Source organism: Poromitra crassiceps, assembly GCF_964638095.1.
Source record: "Poromitra crassiceps genome assembly, chromosome: 17".
Taxonomy (NCBI): domain Eukaryota; kingdom Metazoa; phylum Chordata; class Actinopteri; order Beryciformes; family Melamphaidae; genus Poromitra; species Poromitra crassiceps.
The window spans coordinates 33688394-33709413 of record NC_139635.1 but is presented as its reverse complement, the minus strand read 5'-3'; the positions used below and the strand labels follow the sequence as shown (position 1 = coordinate 33709413).

Genomic DNA, 21020 nt, shown 5'->3' with positions numbered 1-21020 from the left:
AGCCTGCTCTCAGGAGCCTGCTCTCAGGAGATGTCTAGAACGAGCCTGCTCTCAGCAGATGTCTAGAACGAGCCTGCTCTCAGGAGCCTGCTCTCAGGAGATGTCTAGAATGAGCCTGCTCTCAGGAGCCTGCTCTCAGCAGATGTCTAGAACCAGCCTGCTCTCAGGAGCCTGCTCTCAGGAGATGTCTAGAACGAGCCTGCTCTCAGCAGATGTCTAGAACCAGCCTGCTCTCAGGAGCCTGCTCTCAGGAGATGTCTAGAACGAGCCTGCTCTCAGCAGATGTCTAGAACGAGCCTGCTCTCAGGAGCCTGCTCTCAGGAGATGTCTAGAACGAGCCTGCCGCTAAAGCCCGCCTTCCCATCTGGCCCAGCATTCCGGAGCTGCAACACCTGAAAGAGTGTGCCCCCCCCCCCCAAGAGGACGAGGCAGCTGGAATTGACAAACCGAAAGAAACGCCTGACTTCCCGGTTGAGCCCTAAGAACACCAAGGCCCTTTTAAGGGCTGCTCATCTTTTCAATAAAAGAGCATTGTTCTTCTCAACCAAAGTATGCCCTATGTCTCCTCCTGAGAGCGGAAGCCGCTACTATAAAGTCTGTTTCATTCAAAATATTTAAGACATACCGGCCATGGCTGTGAAACAGCAGTTAGTGCGGGGGTTGTCTACTCTTCACTAGAGTCAAAACAGGTGCCCTAACAAATGCCCAGGTTCAAAGAGCCCCGGTTTTGTGTAGGTAAAGAAACACAGAGTGCGGTCCTATTGCACAAAGCATAACGCCTCTCAGCTGTATACCTCTAAAGCTGTGTTCATACCGAGATATTTATTTTTCTCTCTGTCGCTCGATTCAACCCTTTGGAATCGCTCTGTCGCTGTGTTTAAATCGCTCGTCAACAGGCACAATAATTGACGGACATCTGGGGGCTATAACGTTACGCAATGGCATGTTTGTCCACTATGAGCCACCGTAGTTGTTTACAAGCTAAGCCTATCAGCGTGCTCCTAATGCGAGCTCTATACCAGTAGTACAGACTTCACTTCATGTCAGCTGTCAGCCTGTCAATCAGCTGTCAATGCGGTTTGTTGCCACACAATAAACCAGCGGTTTGTTCCAAGCCAGTGTGATCCTTGACTCGCTCTCACACGGCAGCCAATCAGCGTTGAACAGCAAGCGACTGATGCCAGCGTAATTTCGCTCGAGTTGGGATATTTCATCTCGGGCGACGAGCGAATTTTCGCCCTATCGCTCTGTCTCTGTCGCTTGGACGCCCAGCGATTTTTCTCCCGGGCGAATATACGCTCAATCGCTCGTTTGCATTGACTTTGTATGTAAACTCGATGCCAGCGAAAAACTTTGGTCGGTGTGTTCCTTTGCCCCCCCCCCCCCCCCTTCCCTTCCCAATTCACATCCCATTGTTTTGAATGAAGGTTGAATAATCGCTTAATTTATCTGATCTTTGCACACTGTAGCCATTGGAAAGGCTGGATTGGCCTTAGTGCCCCTGACCCAAGCACCGGTTACCAGTGGAGCGATGGATCCCCAGTGAGTTTTTTTTAACATTTCTTTTTACACAATATTGCATCATATATTCTTAGTCTGTGTATCAAAGTCTAATTATAAATAGACAATAAAACCTTGAGTAATTGTGCTTTTATTTGTTCTTTGTGTTCATAGCTAAATTTCCAGCATTGGAGAACTGGAGAGCCAAACAATCATAATAATGTGGAATCGTGTGCTGAAATGTCCCATTCTGGTCCCTGGAATGATGTGCACTGTGAGAGTTACAATGACTGGTATTGCCAGATCCGTCCAGGTACAGTTGAGAAAATGTGAACTGAATCCATAGATTTGGTCTTGTTTGGTCATCAGAGGTTCAAGAAATAGTGAAGGCATCCTGCTATTGTCTAATTATATTGTCAACTTTATTTATCCAAGAAAAGTTGAGTATCCGTGCTCTTTTTCAACACTGCCTTGTTTCACATCCATAGAGCTAGGCTAGATACTAGTGATGTGCGGGTCACGGTTCCCTGTTGCGCACACAGGCGCGGAACGGAACGGAAGGCAACGTTCACACTCGTCAAATGTTCCGAAACCGGGGTCAATTTGGGGACAAGTGTGCTCGGGGACGGTACCTGGGCGCCAGTGAGAAAGCACCCTAAGGCCCGCCCCAACCCAACCTGTTAAGAGAGCCTCAGAACTGAGTGCTGCACGCCCTCCAGGTCTCCAAAATGTATCTCTCTCTCACTCACACACAAACAATGCATTATTTCTTCAGATCTTAATGGTGAACGATAATAGCCTTACGTTTATGTCTATATGGTCTTTGAATATGAAGGTATCTCTCTATCTCTCCCTCTCTCTCACACACACACACACACAAACACAGAGGTGCTGTGATTGATATTGGAGGATTTTTGGAACATTACGCATGACGCAATGAGAGAGCGAGAGAGAGATGACATCTGTAATTAGGCTGCTTGTCTAGCTGCCATAAGTTATTTAATAATGCTGCTTTGTCATGTTCTGACTTCTGAACCGCCCCACCTGCTAAATTTAACTAATTTGCCAACCCAGACCGCCCACGAGATCCAGCGGGTTATGGGTTAGGGATTTGACAAAATATCGAAATATTGATATATCGTGATACTCTTGAGATACATTATCGATACACTGTTGCCTGAATCGTGATCCCTATTGTGATGCCATATCATGACATTTATCCTGAAATGTGTACTTTTTTCTTTCCTTTCTTTTTTCCCCTGTACACTTCATTTACACAGATTGAAAAGATTTTTGTGAGGCGTCATTTTGTATCCTTCCTTTAAACATTTTAATTCGACACGTGGACAAGTTGCAGTGTGTTAAAGAGGCACTATACAGTCTGCACTTTGTTCTATATTGTTTCATTCCAATTCTATATACCGGTATATACAATTCTAAATATATACAGTATGGTAATTCTTCCTTTTTAGGGGTATTTTCCCCTCCTCAGTTACACAGATATTGTGATGTATCGTAGATTCTATTTCTTGCAATGTATCAATTATTGCAGAATCGCTGTATTGGGATACCCTCGTTATCAAGAGCCAAGTATCGTGATACTATCGTATCGTGAGTTGCTCTGCAATTCCCACCCCTATTATGGGAAGTCCGCGCATCACTAGTAGATACTGTATATACTGTATATTCACATTTACAAACTGCCCACTATAACCACAGTCTACTGATGGCCTCTGCACAGCTCAACGGGAGCAATTTGGAGTTAAGTGCTTTGGTCAAGGGCACCATGACTGTTCAGACTGAGACTCTAAAAGTAACTGTCTTTTACCTCTGCTGTAACTCCAAAGCTCAAAGTAACTGTCTTTTACCTCTGCTGTTACAGGAGTGATTCCAAAGCCACCTCCACCAGTCACCGGTGAGTTGCCACTCTATGACCCCCATTGAAATACCTTTACTTTTTAGGAATTTAAACACAGTGGGGATCACACACCTAAAAAAAAAGGATAATCTGATAACAGAGTTCAAAAGTCATGTTGCATCGTGACATCACCTCTCGTTCCGGAAGAGTATTTCCTCATTCATTTTTCTCAATCACTTTTCGAAAAATCCTTATCTAAAGAGTTTGAAGCCAGGAACCAAGCCAACTGGCCAGCTAGATAATTGTGACCATAAAACATTTGCTTCAGAGTTGAAAAAACAAAAACAGAAACAAGTGCCTGTGTAGAAGAGTGTGCTACATTATTGTAAGAGTGAAAAATTTACTCATCCCATAATCCATTCTGTCCAATCAGATTAGCAGATGATTGAGTGACAGAGCCTTTCAGCCAATAGGAGAGCACTCTGAGCGACAGTGGCTGGGACGAGTGGTCTATATATATATCTATATATATATATCTATATCTATATCTATATCTATATCTATATATCTATATCTATATCTATGCATTATGCTAATCTCTAATATCTTTGCAGAGAATAATGTCACTGCTGACGGCTGGCTTGTGTGGAAAGGAAATCAGTATTATATTAATAGGAGGTCAATGGCTATGGAAGATGCTCGTGACTTCTGTAAACAGAGACATGGCGACTTGGCAGTTATCAACAGTGAAGAAGAAAATGTCTTTTTATGGAAACAGGTAGGCAGTGACGTTTAAGGTACAGTACAAGAATGCATTGCTGAATAGTCATGACATTCAAATTTAGCATATAGTTAACCTTCCTAAAAGCAAGTACTGTAGGTCTCACAGTGTGTGTGTGTGTGTGTGTGTGTGTGTGTGTGTGTGTGTGTGTGTGTGTGTGTGTGCGTGTGTGCGTGTGTGCATGTGTGCATGTGTGCATGTGTGTGTGTGTGTGTGTGTGTAGATATCCAGAAGTTATACAGAATGTTACATAGGTCTGAAAGTGGATCTTGATGGAACATATGGGTGAGTATGAATTAACTACCGTACTGTAAATGCAAATGTATAGAGCTTGGTATGACTAGACAGCAGCAAAAACTGTCCTCATTGAGTACAGGTCAACAAAAATGATGTATGAGGCCAAAATCCAAAGTCCTCATATGAGGATGCAGTTGAAGGTTACGTAAGCCTTCTGTAGGCTTGAGTTTGACTAAGCTGCTTAAAGATTTTCAGTGTCTGTTCAAGTGTAGCCTAAATCAGAGGTTCTCAAATGTTTTTCAGCTAAGGACCCCTTACAAGATAGAAAATATACCGGGGACCCCCTCATTCTGATTTGTGATTTTGGGCTAAGCTTAATTGTTTCCACGGTAACATGCTTGACTTTTAAATTGATAGGTTTGTTAGATTAAAATGTAATCCATGAACCATTTTAGATTTAAAGCATACAATATTTTCATTGAACTATGAAGCTTATGCAAAAAATAACTAAATAACTAAATAACTAAATAAATAAATAAATAAATAAATAAATAAATAAATAAATAAATAAATAAATAAATAAATAAATAAATAAATAAATTCCTGAAAACCTTTCGCGGACCCCCTGGCCAAGTGCCACGGACCCCTGGGGATCCCCGGACCCCCATTTGAGAACCACTGGCCTAAATTGCTGTAAAACCAAACATGTCTTCCATTTGTTATTTATTGTGTCTATAAATGTTGTAACAATAATAAGACCAAGATGATTGACAAAATTCCAACTGATTTGCCTGTGTTGCACAAAGGTGGATGGATAATTCGCCATTGGCGTTTCAAAGGTGGGATCAAGATCAACCTGATTTCAGGAACAATGATGAGAATTGTGCTGTCATGACTTACAATACAGGTGAGCAACATACTGGGAAACATACTTTTTTTTTTTTTTTTTTAACAAAGCACTATCGTTGGATTTAATGTAAATAAATGTACATTGTATTTGCTGAAATGCTGAACATAATATTGTCAATGTGGTCACAGGGTTCTGGCGTGATCTTAATTGTGGGACGGAGCACAAGTCCATTTGTAAACGAGCTGGTTCACTGTCTGTCAACACCACTGTAGCCCCTCCCACACCGCCTCCGAAAGGTGGCTGTCCAACAGGATGGTCACAATTTGACTCCAAGGTCAGAGGTCATGGTTACTAAGCTTGAAGCTTATTGCTTAATTAAGTGTGAAAGTGGCGTGCTCTTAACACCTCTTAGCTGTTGTAAAATCACTGTAAATCACAGCGGGGCTTATTGCTCTTATAAAACAGTTACTACATATAGCCCACCTTTTAAGGTTTGAGCAACAATAAAAAAGCAATATTGATACAAATAATCATTCCTGCAAGCAACGTAGTCCATCAAGCCCCGCCCCAGTCAGTTCAACGTTCTATGAGGACCTGCTGTCCTGTGTAGTCGCACATCATCTGATTCTGTGCTATTCACCTTATGTAGCCCCGCCCACTTGACCTATTGTGTCATGACTTCCTGTTCAAAACGCCTGCTGTTTTACCTGCTCAAACTAGTCTGATTCACCTGGTCAAACCTAGTTTGACTCACATATGAGCCAGACTAGGTTTATGAGTCACAGGAAGTGTAAACACATTCTGTTAGTCTCTCAAGCCAGACTGTCTCTTCTAAATAAGGTGAATACACCAAGGAGATATGCTGGAAAAACAGAGCAAGTTACAACGGTAACAGTATTCCATCCATTAACTTAGCTGCAAGGAATAGCGACATTATTACTGAGATATCAACAACCAACCAGACAGCAGACTTTAAAGCTGATGCCCCCATATAGGAAAAGCGTGACTCAAAATGGTTAACAAGTTAATGTTTTGGTCACTCAGTGGCTTTTTGAGGCTGACCAACAATGTTACAGCCAGCAGGCAGCGAGCTTAGCTAATGTATCTAGCCAACATGGCACACTAGCTTAATACTCTGATGTGGTCACAGGTGTGTGTTTATAGAGTATTTTAGAATGGCTTCGAACGCGGCTGAGCCAATCATAATCATGACCAGAACTATCTGTTTTATAACTTTATGTGTAGTACGTCATTTCTACCTAAATACGAACAAAAAACTTCAAAAAAGCATTTATGTTTTCAATCATATACATGTGCGTTGATATTGACGAATCCCAATCACTTGTAAATAATACGAGTATTTAGTGGACATTAATCCCCATTGCTGATGTTTAACAGGCACAAGTGAACAGACCTCATCAGACAGTAGGGGGAAAAATCACTCTCTTGTGTCTGTTTCCATTGAGTTCAGATTATTTATGATGTTGCAGCATGTCAGATCCTTAACAGTCTCTAATTACAGAGTAAATCATAATTAGAGTAAATCAAGACTAATTAGCCCTGCATCGTTGAATTTTGTTGAAGCACATCTTCTGGGAATCAAACTCTCCTGCTGTCCTCCCGTCTCCTGCTTGAAAGTCTGCCGTCTAACTCCTTCCGAGCCACGTGACCCATAAAGTAGTGAACAGAGCGACCGACAATACATCCATAAAGCCCCTGCTGTCACAGGGCTAATAACATTGAACAGTCATTCATTTTAGTTTATTATTATTGGGTCTATGTAACAATTTGAGAAAAACGTGTAGGCTATGTTCAAAGTACCCCATTTAGTTTCATTCATAAAAGTTTTGAGATTTGAGGTAATGAGTCATAAGACCCGGATTTGAGCACTTCTGGTTCCCTCATCTCAAAGTCAATTGGATTTTTGTTAAATGCCTGAAATAAGGTCTGTGGTGTGGTTAACAAAGGTTGATTAAAGTGTGAACTTTGTGTTCAAGGTAAGCTTCACAAATCAGGACCACTTTTTATTATTTTTGAAGCGTTTTCTGAAATTTGCGATTTAAAAAAAATCACATTCACGTTTCAGAAATCATAAAAATGGTCCTTGTGAAGATTATGAACACAAAGTTAGCAGTTTCATAAACGTTTGTGAACCACAGACCTTATTTCAGGCATTTAATTGAAATCCCCATACAAAAATACCATTGGCTTGGAGACGAGGGAACAAGGAAGTGCATGACTGCTGGGTTGGCCTACACAAATACGTCATCCCTGCGGTACTCTTAACGTTGTGGCCCCTATCGTTGCATCGGCGTAGTTTCTACGCCGAGCGCCTGGCGCAGCGCTGATCAGTGGGCGTGGACCAGCGCACTTGATATCTTGGTGCTGGCGCTCCACTCAGCCTAACGCATTACAACCACGCCTTTTAAGCGTAAAATTATGCACCGTCAGTTCATTGGATAAGTGCAATAAACGAATCGCACGCTTGCCTTTTTAGCTCCAATTCCAGTGGTCCAGCAAAACCAGACAAAACCCAAGCGCTCTTCCCCCCCCCTCCCTCCCTTCATCCAGTCTGTCTGTCTCCATTATAGGCTATTATTCCATATTATTATGCTTCTCAAACCAATCTAACTGCAGTTTAAATACTGCAAGCATGTAAATACGCTACACTATAGCAAGATCAAAGTGAAAAGAATGTTCTAAAGGCATCAGCTAGAAAAAATATAGCCTATTAGATTGGTGAAAGTTTGTCCAGAAAGATATCATTTTCTCTCGCCTGCTGCAGGAAGGATGATGCACATAAATATACCCTACATTATGTAAAGTCATTGCATAAATGTGTTTTTATTGTAAAACTAAATGTGAAGTAGGGCCAAGTTATTGGAGCGGACATCACAGTATAGCACATGACAGTAGAAACGCGTTCCGAAGCGCGTTCCGCTGACACTTATCTAAATCACGTTAAATCTACAAGAGATATATATAGGCCCAGGAGGACATATATGTTTCACTTAGGGTGGTGTTTTAATTTCGATGTTTTATTTGGTCCAATATTGAAATGTTCTACAATTGCAGGCTGTGTTACCATTACACATTATTTTGCAGGCTGTGTTACCATTACACATTATTTTAGATCGACCTTTTATATCTATTTCGCCTCATTTGGTTGCTATTTAGTAGCGAAATGGAGTACCCAATTGCATGCTGGGACATTCACAGGCAGTGAACTTACAACTGCTATTTCCTATAGGACGTGTGTTGTGTCTGTCTGAGCGAGGGAGTCAGAGAGAGACAGTCGTATTGTGCCTGTCAGACTGAGGAGAGAGGGAGAGAGTGACACAGAGAAGGGTGACAGAGGAGAGAGCCAGAGGGGAGGGAGAGAGCCAGAGGGAAGCGCTCCGCGCAACTGGCGCACTGAATAGGCCTGCTTTTCAAAAGCGCAAAGCGCTAAATTTATGCCAGGTGGGAAGATATCAGTACGCCGAGATTTAAGGCCGACACGCCCACTCTGGCCCATTCTGGGACTGCGTCACGCCCATTCGGCCTAAAGCGCATTTGGCAGCGCAAAGCCATATTGATATCTTCCCGAAACAGGCGCAAGGCACGTTTTTTTGCGTTGAAGGCCCGTTTTAGCGCCGAAGGCCTGTGGGAGAATAGGGCCCGTTTACACATTTAGTTAGTCCGTTTTAGTTAGTTTACACACCCTTTACACATGCTCTGAGTTAGATCTAAATTTTGTTTGGCCGTAAAAATAATTCATAAAAGACATATGAAAACGTAGACAAATCCTAATGGATATGGAGGGTCTATCAACAAATCTGTTTGGAAATCTGTTGGGAAATGGAGTGCAATGTTTGTGTGGATGTGATTAGTATATTTTTCAGGAGTTCTAAATCAACATTATCATTGTCTTACTTATAGTGTTACAAGATCAGTAGCCAGAACGACACATGGCATGGAGCAAGGGCACAGTGCAACAGAACGGGGGGAAATTTAGCCTCTATTCCCTCACGTCGAGTGCAAGGTTTGTTTATTTGTTGTTTTTGCCAGTAAAACGTTATTATGCACCTTATAAGCTACTGTATATACAATGGAAATGTAATAGCATGAGTATCTTGCAAAATGATTGACATGCATGCAAGTGTTTCAAAATGGCGCTTAGATAGTACAATTTAGCATGAAATGTTTTGCATGTGAATAGTACCTCTTTTTCTTTTCAAGAAGGTTGTGTGAGGGTTCCTTTTTCAAAGAAACCATTTTCTTTGCCATTTTCTCATGGAGTCAAAATCATTTGATTTTTTTTAGAGTGAAAGGTTTTGAAATGTTCAAGGTCAATACTTTGTTGATAGGCTAATGCCAGATGATTGAAGTTAGCTATAATAAATTAGAATCATGGACATTTTTATAAAAATGGGTTATTGGATAATGGATGTATGGATGGAGTATAAACAAATGCCCATTCAGAAAGTGTTTTCAGTTTTTTGTTGCAGAACCCATACAAGGGCATAAGAACACACAAAACCCTTGGCTATACAATACTATTCTAGCCTTCATTTAATCACAACTGTTTATAAAATACATACAAAAATGTCTGGTCACCATTCTATTTTACATTTTCAGTGTTTTTAACCACTCAAATGGCGGAGGCTTCTACAGACCTATGGATTGGTCTGAATAGTATAAATGGTGGCGGATTTCTCTGGACTAATAATAAACCAAGCAAATACTTCAACTGGGCCAATGTTGTAAGTAAACACAAACAGTATTCAGTATTAGAAAGTGAGTTGAATGCAGCACAATTGTTTATAATGCCACGTTTTTATTTGTACTTTTACTGTATTGTTGCTATACTGTAAACACTCTCCATTGTAGGGTCGTCAGCGCTACGATTCAGGATTTTCAGCATGGCACCAGGTAATTATGTTCAAACTAGATTTTCAAGTGGAATACAACTGCATTTAGGCTAGTTATTGTCTATAGACCTTATTCGACTGACGTAACTCACGTACGGGCATGCCCACCACCGCCATATTGGTGTCATTTCGGCGACGCTCACTGTCAAAAGTGACTGACAGCCTGGTGATAGTAGCAGCAGCCAGCAGCAGGAGTACACTAGCCACCATTACTAGCCTATTTAATACCGTTTTTACTGCGTCAGGAGCTATTTCACAACAGCGATGGCGTGCTGACTAATAACGCACAGCTGTAGTAATAGCAGCAATAAAAGCCCGGGTGTTAGTTTTTAAGCAATCCCTACTGTCCGCAAATGTGAAGGGAAAGAGACAGAAGCTAACGTTAGTAGCAAACATTGGGCTAACATGCAAGCAAGCGTCAGATCATATCAAACAAACATTTAACGTAAGGTTATTTACCTTTGCTGTCACGACAGTGCTTGGTGGCACAAAAGTAAGAATGTCACAGACCTTGCCATAGATGAAATAATTAAAGGACTCAAGGGATTTGAAAGCCTTCAGCTCCTGAGACGTGTATGCCAATACTGTATTCACAAGGTAGTTATAAATGTCCGGTACATTATACTGTACATGGGCACCTGGCAATATAATGAGTTATCTTTACTCATGGTGGCTAAGTCAATTTTTTTATATGGGTCCACATCTCCGACCAAACTTATTTTTTCATCACTTCTCTTTGATGAAGCATAACTGCTGAATGATATACGTTCAGTTAAACTAGCCGGCCAGACAAACCACAGTTACGGCTGTGGTTTGTCAACAATATGGCACCGTCCGGGGTTAGCGAATAGGTCTATACCTAGAAGACAAACATTTGTCAACATGAAGAAATCCATGCCCCAAGTTAACCTCTTGAGTCCCGACCCCATTAGCTGCATTGGATTTTTGATTTCTCTTTGCTATTTGGGATTACTTCGGAAAACTAAGTACTAATAAAAAAAAAAAAAAAAAAAAAAAAAGTAAGTAGAAAATAGTTAAAAAATTATGTCCTCGCTTGTGGTCACTGGTACAATCTTTCTGTCAACACAATAAAGTCACCAACTTAAAATAAAGTATTTCTCTTTATTTGAATGCCTATCATGGCTGTGCAAAAATAAAATGTCTGCAGAAAAACATCCTCCAGCTCAGAGAGGTTGCCTGTTATCCGATACAACAATTTTTCAGCGGCTGTCAGATCAACATGCCCCGGAAACACCCAAAAAACACTTAAAAATATGTATGATTTATAGTATTTATTATTTATATTTATAATTGATATATATTGTTTATATTTATATTGTATACCACACCCAATAACTATTTAGACTCTTGTAAACTAGTATAGTGTCTTCCCTTATCTCCCCAAATAATGTTTTTCTCATTACATTACATTACATTACATCTACAACAGGAAGGATTAACCCACTGTCCTCGTACAAGTGCTTAAATTTAGGAAAGATTAACCCACTGTCCTCGTACAAGTGCTTCAACTTTAGCAACACTGTACTTTGTTACTAATGCAAAAAAAATTCAAACCTGCATGTCTTTACAAACTTCAAAGAGTCCTAAGCATGAATCAACAAGTTTCATCCATACAATTTGATCAGGTTTATTACCTTGGCCACATTTGTCTCAGGAGTGCTGGTAGGAGGATTTGGTTGATTTGCTATCTTGTATTGACAGGAAGTCGATTTTTCTTCTTCTACTACGACAAAATTGTAGCTTAGGTGTCCCCAAGTGAGGACAAGAGGTCTGAGTTCAGCAGAAATAAGTATTATAGTATAGAAAAGGCAAAATGTGATGTCCTCGCAGGAACCCCAGGGGACTCAGGAGGAGACACCAGAGAGCACAAACTCTAAATTGTTTATATACTGATAATAAGGTGAAGCTTGGTGCGGCCCACAACTCCTCATCTGCAGTTGTGCAGGAGAGGCCACATAGTGGCCACATAGTGGCCGAGCAGTGTCTGCGAACCCGCGAAGCGGGCGAGACCTAGAGGGCAAACCAAAGAGGCACAGTACATGTAGGTAGAAATGAGCGCTGCCAATTGAGCGGCCGAGGACGCAAGCGTGCAAGGCTGCGAGGGACGCTAGAAAAGGAGCGTGCAAGATTTCTAGTCTATATTAAGTAGCCTAATAGAGGGTTTTGTCATGAGGAATTGAGTTGCATGCAGCACTATTGTTTATAATATTACATTTCGACATGTTTTGTTGATTTAAAAAATCTGATTTTTTTTTATTCTCCATTGTAGATGCATTTTGGAGATCGTTTTGTGTATGGTCATTACGATCTTTTGCTTAATTATTATCGTCAAAGTCGAAGATTGAATAAGGTAAGATGTTCAAACTTGATTTGAGTTACTAAACCCTACCATAACCTCTGTCGTGAGTTACCTTGACCTTGAACAGACCAAACAACATTTGGAGAACTCTCTCCCCAAGCTATAACCCAGAGAGATGTGATGTCACACTGATGTTTTTCGCAAAATGACAGCATGATGTTATAGGAAAATGTAGCCAGACAACCAAAGATTAACGGTTCACTCACTCACCCATGTTACCCATGTAGTGTTTATCATGTAGCCTAGTGATCTACAGTACAGTATGGGTAACGACCGAACAAAATTTCTGACACATGTATATTAATATCATTGCGTCAAAATATTTTGTTGGAATGGATTTGTGTAACATACGAAGACGCGCATATAGCATCACATAAACAAAAGCAGGTTCAAATGGACTCAGGTCGTATTGATTTTGACAAGTTTTGAACATCAAATTACAAATAAACTGTTGAAATTCTAAGTCGAAATATGGTTTTGTCAACTTTGGTGCTGCTGACTACTAATGGCAGCAAGCTGTTTTGGTTTGGTAAACAAGCTGGTGAGCTAATGACTTGCACAAGCTTTCATATCAACTCCTGTAGAGAGCCAAAGTCGACGTCACTTCCTGCTTCAGCATGCCTACCAAGAGATTTTCATCTGGGAGACGTGGTAAAATGCTGATGAAAAAATAGTTTTACTATTTCTGTAATAAGGAACGGAGCTCATGTTGGTAAAACCGGCAAAGCCAAAATAAAATACCCCACAAAGTTCACTGCACACTTGAAATAATAATAATAAATAAATAATGCTGTTGCATTGCATTAAATTACTTCAACCAGAAGGTATGAGGAGGAATATGAACATAAATATATCCACCAATTGGTACTTTTTTAAAGACATGTTGAAACATCAAAAGGTGCAAGGTAGCCTACTTAAATGTTAGAGGTGTGTCATCCGGTCGACAGCATTTCAGCAAAACATGCATACTCATGCTCTACAGAGGTGAAAGAACAAAACATGCATACTCATGCTCTACAGAGGTGAAAGAACAAAACATGCATACTCATGCTCTACAGAGGTGAAAGCAGAAATGCTGTATTCTTAAGGTCTCATTATGCTTTCCGCATCAGCGAGGAACGCGAGTGTCCGCGCGGAAAAGTGACGTCAAATCAGCAGACACGCCCCTCCGCAAGGGTCCGTGCGGACGGTTTTCGAGCGGCTGTGCGCACGCCGAAATTTGTAACTACGCGGACGCGGACGGGCGGACAAAGTGGAGTTTTCAAGACTGGCGCTCAATTCCGCCTGCAGAAACCCACACAGAGTATAAAAGCTCCACACGTTTCCTCGTCGGATTCCGTGTCTCTCATTTCCGTGCGGCCGGCCAAAGCGTCAAGCATAATCCAGGCTTTAGCCAGAAAATGCATCATGACCCATGACCCAAAAATGACCTTGGATTCTGTGACTTTTCCATTTCCCTAATTTTCCCCTTTGTATATAACAGTGTGTTGTGATGAGCAGCAGTCCTACCCCTGGGTTTGGGAAATGGATAGAAAAGTCCTGCGCTGATACCAACGGATATGTTTGTCTTCAAGATGTTGGTGAGCTCATCATCTGCCATCTTTCTCTCTGGTCTAGAAAGTATTGTAATAGAGAAGAAAGGAATGATCTTGCTAATGTTAATTTCTTACATTAGGAATTTGCTGAAGTTTGGTTTATTAAGAACAATGGCAGAATATTCTAAATCAGCGGTATTCAAAGTGTGGGGGGAGGTTGTCTCGTGCGCCCCAGGGGATGCGCGAGACAACTTCAGCCGGGAGGCGTGACGTCACGTGAGTGGTAGAAATCAGAGAGGAGAAAATGCACAGCCAACTTTGCTGCACATTTTGGCTGCGCAGCCTCGACCATGCGAATCAGCCTGTTGAGGCGAGGTGAGCTCAGGCTGTCCAGGGAGAAGGAAATTGTGATTTTTTTTTAAATGTGAGTTTCACAAATCCGATCACAGCAGTTCTTTGTACATGTATATGTACAAAGAACATACACTTTTGACTAGCAAGGAAGCGAGTGAGGTTCGGCACCAACCAAGCTGTAGTCTACTGGAGCAGTTTGATGGAAAGCATCATCGCATTCACCCTATCAGGGATGGATGAAACTAAAACATCTTTCAATCAATTTCTCACCCTCAACAGACCCAAATATCCCAGCGAAGACAGAATCAACAACTCCGGACATCTATGTCAAGCTGGCTAATGACTCCATTAAGATTGTGACTCAAAATAAGACCTGGAATGTTGCCGAGAAGCATTGTGAAGCTGATAGTGAGGCTTCTAATAAACCCAAACTGGCTAACCTGCGAAATCAGTGGACACGGGCCTATGTGGAGCTACAGGCCATTGAAATCAAGGCTCCCCTGTGGATTGGACTGAACAAAGCAGAGGTAACAGGGCAGGAAGTATCTCACAATAACACCGGAAAATAACGTCTATCGATGGTGCTAAACTCATTCTGGCTACATTGACTAACTTCAGGGAAGATTTTTTTTACACTCATTGTTATATACAGTACAGGGAAACAGTGAAATGTAATGCATTTTGCTCCATCCTTGCTTTCAGACCGGCGGTTATTTCAGGTATATTGATGGCTGGCACTTGGACTCTGTCAATTGGGCTTCAGGTGAACCAAGTAGTGATCGACCTTGTGTGTACCTGGATGTGGATGGAAAATGGAGGACTGCTTTCTGCAATCGGACTATGAGCAGTGCTTGTATGACCTCTACAGGTATGATTCGTAGAAATATAATTTCAAATAAATGAATAAATCAGTTAACATTCAATTTTAAGTGACTATAAAAGGCAAAATATACTGTATGGCCCCTATTGTTGCATCGGCGCTGTTTCTAGGCCGAGCGCCTGGCGCAGCGCAAATCAGTGGGCGTGGACCAGCGCACTTGATATCGTCGTGCTGGCGCTACACGCAGCCTAAAGCATTACAACCACGCCTTTTAAGCGTAAAATTATGCACCGTCATGCTCATTGGATAAGTGCAATAAACGAATCGCACGCTTGCCTTTTTAGCTCCAATTCCAGTGGTCCCGCAAAACCTGACGAAAGCCAAGCGCTCTGCCCCCCCCCCCTTCATCCAGTCTGTCTGTCTCCATTATAGGCTATTATTCCATATTATTATGCTTCTCAAACCAATCTAACTGCAGTTTAAATACTGCAAGCATGTAAATACGCTACACTATAGCAAGATCAAAGTGAAAAGAATGTTCTAAAGGCATCAGCTAGAAAAATATAGCCTATCCCTATATGATGAGATTAATTTTATATTGGTGAAAGTTTGTCCAGAACGATATCGTTTTCTCTCCCCTGCTGCAGGTAGAATGATGCACATAAATATACCCTACATTATGTAAAGTCATTGCATAAATGTGTTTTTATTGTAAAACTAAATGTGAAGTAGGGCCAAGTTATTGGAGCGGACATCACAGTATAGCACATGACAGTAGAAGCGCGTTCCGAAGCGCGTTCCGCTAACACTTATCTAAATCACGTTAAATCGACAAGGGATATATATAGGCCCAGGAGGACATATATGTTTCACTTAGGGTGGTGTTTTAATTTCGATGTTTTATTTGGTCCAATATTGAAATGTTCTACAATTGCAGGCTGTGTTACCATTACACATTATTTTAGATCGACCTTTTATATCTATTTCGCCTCATTTGGTTGCTATTTAGTAGCGAAATGGAGTACCCAATTGCATGCTGGGACATTCACAGGCAGTGAACTTACAACTGCTATTTCCTATAGGACGTGTGTTGTGTCTGTCTGAGCAAGGGAGTCAGAGAGAGACAGTCGTATTGTGCCTGTCAGACTGAGGAGAGAGGGAGAGAGTGACACAGAGAAGGGTGACAGAGGAGAGAGCCAGAGGGGAGGGAGAGAGCCAGAGGGGAGCGCTCCGCGCAACTGGCTGCACTGAATAGGCCTGGTTTTCAAAAGCGCAAAGCGCTAAATTTACGCCAGGTGGGAAGATAGCAGTACGCCGAGATTTAAGGCCGACACGCCCACTCTGGCCCATTCTGGGACTGCGCCACACCCATTCGGCCTAAAGCGCATTTGGCAGCGTAAAGCCATATTGATATCATCCCAAAACAGGCGCAAGGCACGTTTTTTGCGTTTAAGGCCCGTTTTAGCGCCGAAGGCTTGTGGGAGAATAGGGCCCTATATGTTTGTAACACTGTTGTTTCTAAATTAATTGTAATACAATATTATATGCATTCTAGGCTTATATGATGTGGCATAATTTGCTTATTATATAACTATGATATAGGATCGCCTTGTCAAAATGGTTTGTTGCATTGGAATTCAATGCAGGAAAAGAGGAATTAGTGGATCCCAAAACTTACATATTATTCCTCCCACAGATGAGGCACCAACAGAGTCAACCCAGTTCCCTGGAGTTTGCCCTGAAGAGGCGAATATAGAGTACAGAGGTCAGCCTTTTCTCTGGCAGGCATTTAAGGGTCATTGTTATGTCTTCATCACAGTGGAAGCTGGATGGGCAGATGCAGCTTCTAACTGTGTCAGACATGGTAAGGCTTTTTTCTGTGGATGGTCTAATATTGAAGTTTAAAGCAGTGAACTGTTTAATTTAAAACTGACTATTTTGTGCTGCGAAGGTGGGACTCTGGCCAGTATTGAAGATCCCTCTGAACAAGCCTTCATTAACAGCACTGTGAAAGTGTATGAGGACAGCCACAGCTCTTTCTGGGTCAGCCTGTATAAAAAACACACAGGTACAGTTACATTCTGCTCTTTCACAAAAAGAAGCAAAACAATCAACTACTAATTCTGATCAGTAAATGAAGAAAATGTCATTTGCAAACTACAGCATTGAAGCACACAATATACAATTCATACTGCTGAATTATTTATTCATGTATTCCTATTGAATAAAGACATTACATAGCAGCAAAAGCTACAAATGGAGACATTGTAGTAATTTCAGGTTATATTGGACAAAATGTAATAGTTTTAAAATGATATCCTTTATTCTTCAACAAGTGCAGTTTTTTATTTCTTTGTTTTACTTCTTGATTTAAATACCAAACTCATTATAAATGATCTGCAAACATATAATACAGATTATGTAAAACATAGATACAGACAGTACATAAGGATATTATTAAATTGTGGTTCAAAGAGTATCAAAGACACAATGTACAGACTTTCTATTTGTCCCCAGGGGAGTGGTTGTGGTTGGACAAAACAGTCATGGAATATACTAACTGGGGTCCAGATGAGCCTAAAGCCAACAGTATTAACAGTCATGGAAGTATTCGGACCTCGGATGGGACATGGGTGGCAAGCCGCAGTGGGAGAAGGGCATACATCTGTAAAACACCCAAAGGTGAGACCATCAGACCACAGCAGATTGAATTTGGGGTCTTGTTATATAAAATACAATAACAGGAATTTGTAGCAGGTGTAAAGACGTACAGTAATGATCATCAAATAATGCAAATTCATTTGTTGTGGAAACGTCTATGGCTATGCCTTATGAAAGCTTTTTTATCGTATCACATTTCCTTTCTTCTTTCCTATCAGTGATACTGCCAAAGCCTTCACCAAGTTATAAGAGTAAGTTATACTGTATCTCTTCAACTCATGTACTTGTCAAAAATGAATACAATATTTTAGTCATCAAAACCCACATTCATTTGTTTTAATTTTGTCTTGGTAATTAAATTCCTTTGACTGATCATCATCTACTTACTGAATTTGTGCAGATCCATTAAGCGATCCGAGTCACCCTAGCCACAAAGGTGTGGTAGCTGTGCTGGTCCTTGCTGTCATTGCCATACTGGCAGCCATTGCATTCTTCCTGTACAAGAAGTATGGTCACCCCTTACCCAAGTTACCCATCTCCACTTTTGACAACTGTGACGGCCCTCTGCCTTGCAGGGCCTGCTTTATGTGTGTGTGTATGTGCATATGCTCTGCAGGGCTTTGCTGTGTGTGTGTGTTTCCCCTTGTCAATTACCTGCAGGTCCAGTAGTGGTGGAGCTAATCAGGGCAACTGGGAGCACCTGATCAGAGTGCACCTGATCAGTCCTCAGGAGCCTTTAAAGCTGGCTGACAGACCTCAGTCTGTCTCTCTCCCTCTCCATGCCAGCACCATGTTTTGTTTTGTTCTTTAGTTTCTAGTTTGCACTTTACAACACTTTGCACTCACTACATTCCACTCATCCAACAGCTGACACACTGATATCACTGACTTACACACTCCATAGTACATTTTGACTCTTTTGTTGCACATTTTGGTTACTTTTGGAGTAATAAAACTCTTATTTATATTGGCAATGCTGTGTGTCTCCCTTTTTGTCATGGCTCACGAGCCGGGTCATGACACAACCCCCTCTTCTTCAACGCTGAGCGGTCCCAGCCTGACGTGGTGGACACCAGTAAACTCATAGAGAATGCAGTGGAAGAGGATCCTGAGCCAATTTTAGTTAGTCTGTAAAGAACTATCAGCATCTACTGGGACATATGCTGTATCGTTGCTGGTCTCTTATTTTTAAATGCAATCATTAACAATTTGCCTGAGGAGTGTTAATGGTGTTTGCAATGTCTGGCCTCATGGAATGAAACAATTTAGGCTCGAGGATGTTTTTTTGTTTGTTTTTTGAAGGATCAGTATTTGAAATAGAATAGTATTGTAGTCTTAGCAAGCCGGCTAGACCCGTGCCTACCTAGCATCATCTCAGATGATCAAACAGGCTTTGTCAGGGGACGGCAGTTATCGTGGAACATAAGGAAACTTTTGAATATTGTTCTCTCTCCCAGCTCCACACCAGCTGCCGAAATGGTCATTGCATTAGATGCAGAGAAAGCATTTGATCGTGTAGAGTGGGAGTATCTGTTCTCCGTTTTGGGGAAATTCGGCTTTGGCCCTAAAATTATTTCTTGGATACAATTACTATACTCTGCCCCCACTGCTTCAGTGATAACTAATTCTCAGAAATCAGACTACTTTTCATTATCAAGAGGGACCCGTCAAGGTTGCCCTATCTCTCCTCTTCTCTTCGTTCTGGCTATAGAGCCCCTTTCTATAGCTCTTAGATCCTCAACACTTTTTACTGGTATTTATAGAGCTGGACTGGAACATTGTGTATCTCTTTTTGCTGATGACCTTTTGTTGTACGTTAGTGAACCTGAAAAATGCGTCGATGACATCTTACACATTCTAACATCTTTCGGTTCATTCTCTGGTTACAAGCTAAACATCGGCAAAAGCGAGTGCTTTCCCATCAACGAGGCAGCGAAGCAAATTCCGCCAGGCATGCTACCATTCCGGCTAGCTCATTCTAATTTTCGTTACTTAGGAATCAGCATTTCCCACTCTTTTTCCTCTCTCTTTAAGAATAATTTTACAAAGTTAGTGGGTGATATTAAAGCTGACCTAGAACGTTGGGATTTTCTTCCTTTGTCACTAATGGGTAGAATCAACTCTGTTAAAATGAATATTCTTCCTCGCCTTTTATTTCTTTTCCAATGTCTTCCAATTTTTATACCAAAGTCATTCTTTCAAAACTTGGACAAAATTATTTCCAGGTTTATCTGGGCTGGTAAAAACCCGAGAGCCCGCAGAGAAGTTCTCCAAAGAGACAAGCAAGATGGGGGCCTTGCCCTGCCTAATTTTTTATTTTATTATTGGGCGGCCAATTTTGTAAATATTCATGCGTGGTGTAACTCACCCGCTCTCAATTGGTGTGTAATTGAAGACATCTCTTCTCGACCTTCTTCTCTTTCAGCTTTAGTCTGTGCCCCTTTAGACTCTCGCCCTCCCCAATTTATTAAAAACCCTATAGTTCTTTCTTCTTTAAAAATATGGAAACAGTTTAGGCGTCATTTCAATTTGTCTGCCCCTTCCCCACATAGTCCTATATGCCATAATCACTTATTTTCTCCTTCTCACCTAGATGCATTTTTTAGTTTGTGGAGAGAGAAGGGCCTAGTCTGCTTTTCAGATTTATACTTAGAGGGTATATTTGCCTCTTTTGAGAACCTCCGTGTACAATATAATCTACCACACTCCCACTTGTTTAAATATATGCAGGCTCGTAATTACGCTCGCACGCATTTTACATCTTTCCCTTTACTTCCGGCAACCTCCTTTCTAGCCGACATTCTGTTTCTTCCTGAAACACGAGGTTTAATTTCAGTCATGTATAACCTCATACTGAACTCAAACACGATCTCTCTTGCGAGAGTTAGGGGTAAGTGGGAGGAGGAGTTTGGACAAGAACTGTCTGATGAATTTTGGGAGGAGGCACTAGTTAGAGTAAACTCCTCATCCTCATGTTCTCGTCTAACCTTAATCCAGTTTAAAGTTCTTCATAGGATTCACTACACAAAAGCTAAGCTTAGCAGGCTGTTTCCTGATACGAATGACTTCTGTGATCGATGCGGCTTTTCTCCAGCTGACCATACTCATATGTTTTTCTTTTGTCCAAAGCT

At 41.4% G+C, this 21020-nt stretch overlaps 1 protein-coding gene across 1 annotated transcript in view; it reads left to right on the top strand.

The window, feature by feature from the left end:
* The window catches only part of LOC310792355 (macrophage mannose receptor 1-like), a gene marked incomplete at both ends in the record, with an annotated part of 39828 nt that overhangs the window by 15962 nt on the left and 2846 nt on the right, over window positions 1–21020 (top strand). The window contains 15 exons of the mRNA XM_083654077.1: window positions 1470–1542; window positions 1675–1813; window positions 3383–3415; window positions 3973–4136; window positions 4363–4424; window positions 5183–5283; window positions 5415–5560; window positions 14003–14099; window positions 14688–14935; window positions 15111–15276; window positions 16925–17092; window positions 17180–17296; window positions 17746–17910; window positions 18108–18140; window positions 18290–18476. Coding sequence (XP_083510203.1) covers window positions 1470–1542; window positions 1675–1813; window positions 3383–3415; window positions 3973–4136; window positions 4363–4424; window positions 5183–5283; window positions 5415–5560; window positions 14003–14099; window positions 14688–14935; window positions 15111–15276; window positions 16925–17092; window positions 17180–17296; window positions 17746–17910; window positions 18108–18140; window positions 18290–18476 — 1899 coding nt within the window. The remainder of the gene's footprint in view (window positions 1–1469; window positions 1543–1674; window positions 1814–3382; window positions 3416–3972; window positions 4137–4362; window positions 4425–5182; window positions 5284–5414; window positions 5561–14002; window positions 14100–14687; window positions 14936–15110; window positions 15277–16924; window positions 17093–17179; window positions 17297–17745; window positions 17911–18107; window positions 18141–18289; window positions 18477–21020) is intronic.